We start from the raw sequence: 11555 nt of genomic DNA, 5'->3' as shown, positions 1-11555 counted from the left end.
AACTTGATTCCCGCCCCGCCCTTTGGAGATAAAGGAAAGGGCTGGGAGGATGTTGCTAACGCAAAATTTATCCAAGTAGAATTCGGACTTGCCATTTTTCTACTTTAAAATTGTCAACTACTAACATTTTTTGAGCACCTACCTATTATGTTAAGGGGCATAGCATATCCCTTTTCTTTCCAGTCAAGTGTATTTCTCTGCCCTTTCTCTAGTCTCCCTCAAAGGTAGCAGCAGATCTGATCCCATCCCATCCAGTAATTGACCAGGAAATACTGTTAAAAGTTTGACACCTCCACCATAGTTTGTGACACGGTAAGTTTCGTTTTTTAAAGGGAATTGTTAGTGACCTTTCAAACCAGAAGACCTGCCCCTGACAGTGGTTAGTAGAAAGGAGATTTGTTGATTTCCTCCAACTGGTATGTTTCTCCTGATCTATGCAGGCCCTTGTGCATACTGCTCAAATATCTGGGCTGCCTTCGGATGAGAAATTGACACCCAGGGGATAGTTATCTTTTCCAAACAGGCTGTGGAAGGCTTCTGGTGCTTGATATTATGACCCTAGGAGCATACATCCAGGATCAGGGCTGCTCTGGTACACCACCAAGGCAAGGTGCAGGTGGAGGGCGTTAACGCCTCTGAGCATATGACCAAAAAAAGAAAAATCCCAGGAGCCTTTCCTCACTTGTCTCCTAAGAGGAAATAGGGCCAGAGGGAAAAGGCTTTATCAAATGTCCAGCCTAAATATTGGGCAGAACCGGGCTTCCCTGGTGGCGCAGCAGTTGAGAGTCCGCCTGCCAACGCAGGGGACACGGGTTTGTGCCCCGGTCCGGGAAGATCCCACGTGCCGCGGAGCGGCTGGGCCTGTGAGCCATGGCTGCTGAGCCTGCGTGTCCGGAGCCTGTGCTCCGCAACGGGAGAGGCCACAACAGTGAGAGGCCCGCGTAACGCAAAAAATATATATATATATATATATATTTATTTTGGCTGCACCGGGTCTTAGTTGCGGCACTTGGGATCTTCATTGCGGCATGCAGACTCTTAGTTGCGCCATGCATGTGTGATCTAGTTCCCTCACCAGGGATTGAACCCGGGCCCCCTGCATTGGGAGCGTGGAGTCCTACCCACTGGACCACCGGGGAAGTCCCCTGAGATGATTTTGAATTGCAACTTTTTTTCACCCAGTAAGTTTATTTTTATTTTCCTCTTGAATAAAAGAGATACTTGTTATTTAAAAAGCAAACAAAACAGGAGTTTTTATTGCACAGTTGTGTTTTTTATTTTTTTGGGGTGGGGGTTGGTACGCGGGCCTCTCACTGTTGTGGCCTCCCATTGCGGAGCACAGGCTCCGGACGCGCAGGCGCAGCGGCCATGGCTCATGGGCCCAGCTGCTCCGCGGCATGTGGGATCTTCCCAGACCGGGGCACGAACCCGTGTCCCCTGCATCGGCAGGCGGACTCTCAACCACTGCGCCACCAGCGAAGCCCACTTGTGTTTTTTAAATGAAAGTCCCCCAAAGCAGAATTGTATGATTAAGAATTGTTGGATAGAGAAGGCTTCATGCTGTTATGACAATATGCACCACAGTCCTCTGTCTAATCTGCCCAGCATTAAGGGATGTATTCCTGGAGGTACCATTTGCCATCACCTCCAAGTCTGATACTCCACCTCCACGGCTACCATACATGTATAGAAAGCCAGAATCTCCCATACTTCATATTATTGATGATCTACAACATCAGTTTGGTCTGTATCATGCAACACAACATTCTGGTTGCACCATCCAGGGATTCTCGTGACAACAGCCGCATTTGCTCTGCTGAGAGCCCATATAATGTTTTTACAGTAGCCAGCAACATTGCCACGCTGCACACACTATACCTATAGCCATGCAAATAATGGTCCAAGTACACATGATTGCAAAGGCAACTCAAATGACCACACAATACAATCAAAACATTTCTTCACGAATTTGATTTCGCGCTGATTGTTATACCTGGAGTCAGTGACAAGATCCCCAAGTTCTGTGAAGTGTGTGACAGACTCAAGGATAGGGATCTGTCTCCCTTATGCTGAGGCAGTCTATCACCCGGAAGCACTCCTTGCTGCACCAAGAGCATTCCTGAAGCTTGCCTGTGAAGCCCTGCATCACGCGTTGGGAACAATTCCTACAATGAAGAAGTACCACATTGGCAAACCCATAACTGGAGGACTGAATGGCAGAGAGCCTTCTGGATGCCTGCGTTTGATATTTAGGATCGATATTTATTATTATTTTAGAAACCATTTACATGAAAATGTGGGAGAGCTCAGATGGACTTCCTGGACTTCAGTTTTCTCATCTGTAAAATTGGAAACCTCTTCCTCATTTCCTTCCACAGGGTTTGTGAGGATCCAGTGAGGTAACAGCTATTAAAGCATCATTATAGGGGCTTCCCTGGTGGAGCAGTGATTGAGAATCTGCCTGCCAAGGTAGGGGACTATGGGTTCAAGCCCTGGTCCGGGAAGATCCCACATGCAGCGGAGCAACTAAGCCCGTGCGCCACAACTACTGAGCCTGTACTCTAGAGCCTGTGAGCCACAACTACTGAGCCCACGTGCTGCAACTACTGAAGCCTGCATGCCTAGAGCCCATGCTCTGCAATGAAAGAAGCCACCGCAATGAGAAGCCCACGCACCGCAACGAAGAGTAGCCCCCGCTCGCCACAACTAGAGAAAGCCTGCGTGAAGCAACGAAGACCCAACACAGCCAAAAATAAATAAATTAAATAAATAAATTTATATTTAAAAAAAGCAGCATTATAGCTTATAAGATCTTCTACCAGAGTACAGGACTGTTAGTAATGTTTTCTTCCCAGCTACTGCTAGAAGAAATCTGACTGTTCATCACTTTTTAAAAACTAAAAGGCATTTACCATATAAACCAGATTGTAAATATTCCCTGAAACAAATAAAATTGCACATAATTCCACTACCTTAACAAACTAGGTATTGACATTTTTTTGGTATATCCTTCTTGTCCTCAAGCAGATATAATTTTTGCATAGTTGCAATTTAAAAAACAACAACACATGCATTTTGTTTTCCCTTTCATTTATCATCTCCATTATGTTGCCACAGTTTTTCATAATTAGCATCTATATGACTGCATAATATTGCTCTAAGTGGCCATACCAATGTTTAGCCATTCCCCAACTGTTGAGATTTATTTTTAAAAAACACATAATGCCTCAAAGAACACCTTTGTGCATAAAGTGTTTTTTCTTTTTCAATACTTTTGTTAATACCTAGGTTAAAAAGTTTGAAAATTTTTACAGCTCTTGCTAACAATTTACAAATTTCCTTCCGAAGGGTTTGTGCCAGTTTACAGTGTGACCAGCTATTTACGAGTTTACCAATTTCCCCTCAGCCTCTTCAACACTGAGTATTATCGTTAAAAAAAAAAATAACGTTTGTTCATTTGATAATTGTAAGGTGGGACATCATGTTGTGTTGTTAAAAGGCATTTTAAAAATGATTTGTATTTAATGTGGTTTAATTGGCTATGCCCAGCTTATTGTGGACACAGACCGCAAGCTTAGTCTGGAGCACCCGAGGGAAGGGATGATGCGGGCCCACGCTCCCCCGCCAAGGACCGTAACCTCCAGAGACAGAGGTGGTGGTAGCGGGGGGTGGGGTGGGGGTGGGGGTGACTTTGGCGCGTGCGCACTCCATTCTTCTCCACGGCCTGGAGGCGACGGTCTTCAGGGGCGTGGGAGCAGCGCGAAGAGGCCAGTGAAGATGTGACAATGCGCAGGCGCACCACAAGGCCCATGGATTCGTGGGTGCCCCAGGAACGGTGTGGACTGGCGGCGCAGGCGCACTGGCGGCCTGGAGGGTCGAGGCGCCTGCGCAATCGCGCTTCCTTAGGCTGCAGCCATGGCGGGGCAAGAGGATCCGGTGCAGCGGGAGATTCACCAGGACTGGGCGAACCGGGAGTACATTGAGGTCATCACCAGCAGCATCAAGAAAATCGCAGACTTTCTCAACTCGTTCGGTCAGCGGGCGAGCCGGGGGAGGCTGGGAGGAGGGAGGCCTGCTGAGGGAGGGCGCTGAGAAGCTTTGAAGGGGACTCGGGGAGCCTTGGGCTCCTGCTGGTTTTCGCTTCCTCCTTCAGGCCGCACCTTCCCCCTCTCGCCCTGACTCCCGGCCTCCACTGGGCAGTCCCTGTGGGGTGTTCCTGCCCCACGCTGAGCTCATCGGCTTCCTTACCTTCACCCCGGATCCATTAACAAGTCTTTCCTTTTCCCGGATACGTCAGGCAGCCCCATCCATCGTCTGCTTCTTTTCTTCTCTTCAGTCGCCTCCCTTCTTCTTCTGTGCTTCGCTTCCAGTCCCCGCTTGGCTCTCGGGACGCAGCATGGCTGTGTTACTGCCTTGTAAAGACTCTAGACGGTTGCCCATCTCCTTCCGGATCGAGTCGAAGCCCTTGAGCTCCGAGCCTCTTAGTCGCTCCTCCGGCCCCTCCTGTGGGTTCCTTTCTGTCTCCGCGCGCGCTGTGCTGAGTGGCAGCAGGTGAGGGCAGAGTAAGGTCCACATCGCGTCAGGCCATGGACATCTCTGCATTGCTAGTCTCTAGCCGACAGTGGGTGTTCTGTCTGCTTCTAGCAAAATCTTTCCTAGGCCTGCTCGTGACAGTTTTAAATTCTCTTCGCATTGTTCCACATCCTTCTGGACGGCAGGCGCCTAGCAGAGACCCCCTACCTCATGTTCTCCAAGTGTTTCTTTGAGAGAACTGAACACTGGGTAGACTTTCTATGGCATCACAAGGTGTGGGGATGACGTCTAGTGATCTTTTTCCAACTGCTGTGCTTCTGGTCCACTCTTTCAGCAACATTAAGCGATTAAGATTAAGGAGGGGACACCGATGTATTAAAAAAGATTTCAAAAGGAATTATTTTCTAGCTAGAGAACTGACAAGTCCTGAGGAGTATAAAGGTGACAGGGCAAGAGTCTTGTCAGAAAGTATCAGCAAGAGAAACTAGATCTGAGTACAAGGCTCTCTCTCAGGTTCTGTGGGGGACACAGAAGCCTTGAAGATGAAATAAGGACAACTTCAGAGCAAAGCAGAACATTGCTTTTGTCTTAATATATTCACATACAGTGTGACTTGGTGTGATGGATTTCCTCCCACAGGGAATGAGGGTGAAGGCAGTATTAATGAGAGATGAGAATAGTATAAATTATATGTCAGTGATACAAATTCACACACATAACTTAGTATAGAGGTTGTAGTAGGGAATGGTAGTCAAGAAGTCATAGAACTCATGTATCCTGAAATTATTTTTTAAGTTCTGTGCAAACTATTTTGATGTTAGTTTTCCTAATTGTCTCTCCTTCCTTAGCTAAACTATTATTGGGGGTTCTTTAGGGCATTCTTTACTCATAACGTTCCCTCAGAGGCAGAGCCAGGTAAGAGAAAACAAAATGTTTCGTGCCCCGGGAGGGATGGAGTGATGACAGGGTCACAGCTTTGACACTTTGGCTTAGTCTGGAGAGGCAGTGGAAAGTAGTTGGACAGATAACTGACGTGGAGAGTTTTTACTTTTAAAACCAGAAGCAGGGCTTCCCTGGTGGCGCAGTGGTTGAGAGTCCACCTGCCGATGCAGGGGACACGGGTTCGTGCCCCGGTCCGGGAAGACCCCACATGCCGCGGAGCGGCTGGGTCCGTGAGCCATGGCCGCTGAGCCTGCGCGTCCGGAGCCTGTGCTCCGCGACGGGAGAGGCCACAACAGTGAGAGGCCCGCGTACCGCAAAAAAAACCCCCCCAAAAAACCCCAAAGCAAAAGGCTTCATTTATCTGGTAGGAGTTAGTATCTGATATGTAGACACAGAATATCCAAACAGAGTATTAAGAATGTCAGTTCAGTAAATAAAGCATCTAAAATAACAAGTTAAACTGGTGCTGTTCAAAACTGAAAAGTGATCTAGCATCTCACTTCCCCCAGTTTGGATCTAGGTAATGTAATAACCTCGTTTCTGAGCACGGAATCATATTAATAAGCATATAATAAACATACATTTATCTCTGGCATAAAACTTCTTGACATATTACTGAAGTTTTAGTGGGTGAGTCTTGGAACGAACCGAAAATTGAAGAGTTTGAGCTTAGGATTGCGGAGGAGGAGTGTCTCTTTTCTTGCTTTATAAGCAAGGAAATACCTGTTGTGAGATTTTAGCAACTGCGTGTGAGTCCCATTTTATGATCAGATAGAGAATAAAGACTTTTTTTTTTTTCTTCAAAATTTCCAGCAAGTCCTAGACCAAGGAAGTAGATGCATAGGATTCCGTTCTTCAGGAATGGGAGCTGGGAGAAATGGCTTCCCTTGGCTTAGGCCATTATTCTCCTTTAAGGTGAGGATAATGGCCTAATGTTTGCAGTAATTACTAGGTGGTTTTTGAAGATTTTAGAAAGTGTATTTAGTCCTTTTAAAGAAAAGAACAATTAATTACAAGTAAGAACAATTAGGAAGCACGATTAAAAGTTAAAGCAATTTGTCTTAGCAGTTAGATATACCTGAGGCAAGTTCCTGAAGATTGACGATATCATGATACAAGAGTTTAGACAAAGACCACCAGGCTGAGAAACTGGGTAAATCGTAAGGATAGACTTCAGTGTGTTGTCTTGGCATTGGATGACTCAGGATGAGTGAGTGTGGGATGTATTTTCCCTGTCTAAGCCCTTAGCATGACTCCTCAATTCTGACATGTATCTGGGGGGGCTTTGTATTGTGTTTATAATGTGATTTGGTGGTGCAAAGATTTAGCAGGCGTTTACTTTGAGGGGGCATCTATAGCTTTTTGAAAATGGCAGCAGACCTATAATTCTCACCCTGACCACAGAGAGGTTGTGTAGGGCATGTGCTTTGGGGAGGGAACTGTTTTTCCAGGATACCTAATGATTCTGAACAGCTTTTACCCTGTGATTCCAGCTAGTGTGAGTAGAATTTTGATCTCTTTGTGGTTTACCCTTTAAGCATTGGAGGACCACCTGAACCTGAGGACACACAGATCGTGATGGAGCACTAACATCCTAACACTGGGCCTATTCTGTACTTTGAATTGATGACGTTTCTAAAAATAGATTGTTACAGATGATAGCTTTTTATTTTTACACCTTTTCTGACTCTAAAGATAATATGTTCAGAGAAATGTAACAAAAAAAAATAGAGAATGAGGCTGGTTTTTGTTTGTTTGTTTTTTGCAGTACGCGGGCCTCTCACTGTTGTGGCCTCTCCCATTGTGGAGCACAGGCTCCAGACGTGCAGGCTCAGCGGCCATGGTTCACGGGCCCAGCCACTCCGCGGCATGTGGGATCTTCCCAGACCGGGGCACGAGCCCGTGTCCCCTGCATCGGCAGGCGGACTCTCAACCACTGCGCCACCAGGGAAGCCTGAGAATGAGGCTGTTTTTAAATCTCAATTCTTATACTTGGCAAACAAATACATCTTGCCTCTTGTAACTCCAGCTGTGCGTCAGATGCTGTGAGAAAGGGATAAATAAGAATAAATGGACATAGCCACTCTTAGGAAGTTTATAATTTTGTTGGAGAAATAAGACCTTAAGAGAAAGACAGTGCTGCTTTTTGTAGGTTAAGGTTACGTGCAGTAAGAGTTCAGAGAAGTTGTCTGGTAACTGGCATTTGTTAGCGGTGGTAATGTATGCACGCCATCAAGCACCCTGATGAGGACAACTTGCTTTTTCCATTACAGTCTGGTGATAATGTACATATAAATGCATTGTGGTTTCAAATTTGTCCGGCTGCCGCATGGTTTCCCAGCATTTTGTTTGAATCGGTATATATTTAATGGGATCTGAAATATGACTGAAGTTTCTAGAGTTCAACATTTTACATTTTCAACAGTGCTTATCCATGCAGGCCAGTAACATAGTGCTGTTCTTGGATTCTGATTCATCACCAGATTGACAGAGCTAGAACAGAACAGCCATCCAGGAAGGAACCCTCCCTCTCACCACCCTGCGCCTTCATTTTGGCAGACGTTTTTATGGGAAAAGACAGGTTGTCGGTGATAACATTCATGCTCTTACTGAAAAGCATACGCGATGTGCCTCTGAGCTTCTAAAAACCAGGCTGAAAAGAGATTAGGTCCTGTTGGGCAGTCCTAGCAGTGGCGGTGTATCCGGGAAAAGGAGGGTGCTGAGGTGCTTCTGCTCAAGCTGGGCCTGGGAATTAGAAGCAGCAGCACTAGCAGATTTAAAAAAAAACACAAAAAAACAAGATGAAAAAGAAGAGTGAACAATGTCCAGAATAGGCAAATCCTTACAGAAGAGGGAGAAGTATATCCACTCAGCAAAGACCTCTCAGAGGTCCACTTTGAATTGACTTGAAGGAGAATGTTTAAAAGGGCAAGATGAGTAAGATTTGGACCTGATGAAATGAAAGGCAAGGCAAGATCAGGGTGTGCAAGATTTGTTAAATTGGGTGCTGAAGCGCTTTTGCATAGCATCCAGGGAAGAGATGAAAAGGAGGGGTGTGAGCTAAGTATGAGATCACTGGGTGGGAGAGTGTCTCGGAGAGCAGATATTTTAAACTTCAGAAGTGAGGATTATTGAGAGATGACTGAAGAACAGTTTGGGGAGGCGTATGGGAGTAATTAGCATGCCTGGAAACCTTTTTCTCCCGGATGTTGAGAACAGTTGGAGGAAGAGTCGCCAAGTGATCGGTGTCAGAGAAGTTTGCAGGGGGAAAGGTATTTTAGGGCAAGTCTAGGTTTCCTTTTGGGTGAGGTGTTAAAGAGATTGGAAAGGATAGGGGAAGAAAAGGAATTTTTTGCAGATGAAAGGTGGGATCCACAGGGTAGTTGATGTTCTCCAAGTTTTCTCTTGTTCTGAAAGGCCTGTGCAGGTGCTGATGGGACATCAAGCACGCTTAGAGCAGCAGCAGTGAGCTGGCTTCCATGAGCTCAGAAACACCACAGCTTCCCTCCTCCTCAGGGTCTGCTGCTTCCTTGGCCTCTGCTTTTCTTCCCTATTGAGATTATTTTCATCCTCTTGTCATTTCCCCTCTCTTGAAACTCTTGGTTTGCCTATTAGCAAATGGCCATCTGTACAGCCTTGCTGTATTAGTTTTCTCTTTTCTATCGCTGCGATAACAGATTACTACAAATATAGCGGCTTAAACCACATGCATTTATTATCATACAGTTGTGTAGGTCAGAAGTCCAACACTGGTTCACTGGGCTGAAATCACAGTGTCAGCAGGGCTGGAGGCTCTAGAAGAGGAGCTGCTTCCTGCGCGTAGGTTGTTGGCAGAATTCTGTTTCTTGCAGGTGTCAGACTAAGGTCCCTGTTTCCTTGCTGGCTGGCAGCTAAGGACCACGCCCAGCTTCTAAAGGTCACTTGCATCCCTTGGTTTATGGCTACCTCCCTCCATCTTCAAAGCCAACAGTGGCAGGTTGAGTCCCTCTCACACTTTGAATCTCTTCTTCCACTTTTCTTCTGCCTTTCTCTTCCATTTATGGATTTGTGATTAGATGGGGCCCATCTGGATAATCCAAGATCTCAAGGTCCTTAACTTTAATCACATGTGCAAAGTCCCTTTGCCTGTAGGGTACATATTCACAGGTTCTGGGGATTAGAGCGTAGACATCTTGCGGGGGGTGGTGGTGCGGGGCGGCATTATTCTCTGCCTGCCACGTTTGGTAGGAAGTTAGGCAGATCCTCTCCAAGCAGCTGTGCTCCTAAGATACTTCTCACCTTATCCTCCCACTGCCTTGTTTTGCCCACTCGTTCTTCTTATCTGTGCTCTGCATGATATATCATTCCTCCTCTTCATCTTAGGGGCTGTGTGTGTGTTTGTGTCTGGAATGGCATTAATCCTGAACGTCAGTCTTCTTTTACCAGATATGTCTTGTCGTTCAAGACTCGCAACACTAAACGAGAAATTGACAGCTCTTGAGCGGAGAATAGAGTACATTGAAGCAAGGGTGAGTATGATGGGCAAGGGCCTTCCTCATGAGGCAGGCATGGCTGTACAAGAGAGAATGCACATTTCCACTTGTTGCTGAAAAAACCTGGAAGCAGAAACAGGCTTAGAGAAGTTAACTACCTTGCCTGAATTTAAACCAGCTTTCTGGGACTCTGAAGCTGTCATCTTTTCTACCACTCCCAACTACCTAAGATAGAAAATAAGAGTTTTTTTTTTTTAGACCCCTCTAATGCTTTTGAATTTATCTGATTGTCAATTTTCCTTTGACAGGTGACAAAAGGTGAGACCCTCACCTAGAACTGTGCCATGCTGCTGCTGGGAAGTTGCTTTTACAGAACGCAGACCCTCGTGGGAAAGGCCCCAGCAGCCTTCAGCTCCTTCCTCTCTCCTTAAAGAGCAACAGGGCTTATTCTTGTTTTCCTTTTTTTCAAAAATGTGGCCTTTGGGCTCTGCCATGTACACCCAGCAGTGTGATGTGGCGTGTGGGGAGGAGCCAGGGGAACTCTCAGAAACAACATTAGGCATTTTACTTCTTCAGTGACACTTTGTAGAACTACTTGTCAACATATTTGAGGCGCTAAGAGCCAGAAGGTGGGACTCTGTCAAGGTCCTCCCCACCTCTCTCTGTCTCTCTATCTCTCTCAGCCTTTCCTTGCAGTTCTCATTGCCTCTGCATTGATTCTATAAACGGTCTTTGCCTCCTCCCCACCTTTGGCCGGGGGTCAGAAGCAGTCCTGGCTGTGGTGCCCTGGCGAGGTGGCTGCCAGAGAATGTTGTTGCTAACCCACCAGTTTCTTGTCCTTTTGGGGAGGTCAAGCCCAGGCCCCCACTTGGCTTGAAAAGGGACATTTTCAGAGTTTTCTTTCTCTCACTTGGGGTGTCTTTATCTCTCATATTTCCCTAATAAACTCCTCAACTTCATCTGACTGCTGTGATTGTGGTGGGGAGAGGAGCTAGAGATGGGGCTCACGTATTCCACAGAAATCTGATGTGTGGGATTCTTACTCTAACAGCAAACTTGCAGATGTAGCTGTTTGATCAAACCCTAGGTGGCTTGCCAGCTGGAGCCCCCATATTTGGACTTTGCGCTAGTCCATCCTGAGAATCGTTTGGTCGTTCAGTGGACATTTACCGAGTACTTAGTATGTAGGCACTTTATGCTCCAATAAAATATGCAGTGTTGAATCAGGCGTGATGCTTGCCGTCTGTTGAAGTACCAGCATCTACACAATTTAACTGCAATCCAGGGAAGACTATTAGTTTTATAAAGTACAAGCTAAACGTCTACTTCTTTTTGAAAAGCAAATCATTTAAGCAAAAGAGTCTAAAACTTTTCATTCTAGCATCAAAGCCTGCTATAAACTTGTGCCAACCCACTCCTAACGGCTTAGCCGCCATGTAGAATTTTCATTTTAGTCATGTGGAAGTCATTTCTCCCTATTCAAATCTTACTTGCCACTCAAGGTCTAGCTTAAGCCGAACCTCCTCCATAAAGTTTTCCTAACGTTACTTTTCATTCAGTGCTGCCGTGTTCCTTTTCTCAGTCCCTCCCATCCTGCCATGCTAATAC

The 11555-nt window shown here is 46.1% G+C and overlaps 1 protein-coding gene across 1 annotated transcript; it reads left to right on the top strand.

The window, feature by feature from the left end:
• The first annotated feature begins 3869 nt into the window (after positions 1-3869).
• On the top strand, positions 3870-11170 carry BRK1 (BRICK1 subunit of SCAR/WAVE actin nucleating complex). Its single transcript, XM_027093874.1, has 3 exons — positions 3870-4033; positions 9901-9983; positions 10256-11170. Exons 1-3 carry the CDS (start codon positions 3916-3918, stop codon positions 10280-10282), a joined length of 228 nt encoding a protein of 75 aa, XP_026949675.1. The 5' UTR covers positions 3870-3915; the 3' UTR covers positions 10283-11170.
• Positions 11171-11555: the final 385 nt, after the last annotated feature.

Source organism: Aethalodelphis obliquidens, unplaced genomic scaffold (genome assembly GCF_003676395.1).
Source record: "Aethalodelphis obliquidens isolate GAN/ISIS:26980383/991018 unplaced genomic scaffold, ASM367639v1 scaffold86, whole genome shotgun sequence".
NCBI classification, from domain to species: domain Eukaryota; kingdom Metazoa; phylum Chordata; class Mammalia; order Artiodactyla; family Delphinidae; genus Aethalodelphis; species Aethalodelphis obliquidens.
This window is presented reverse-complemented; position numbering and strand designations above follow the sequence as displayed.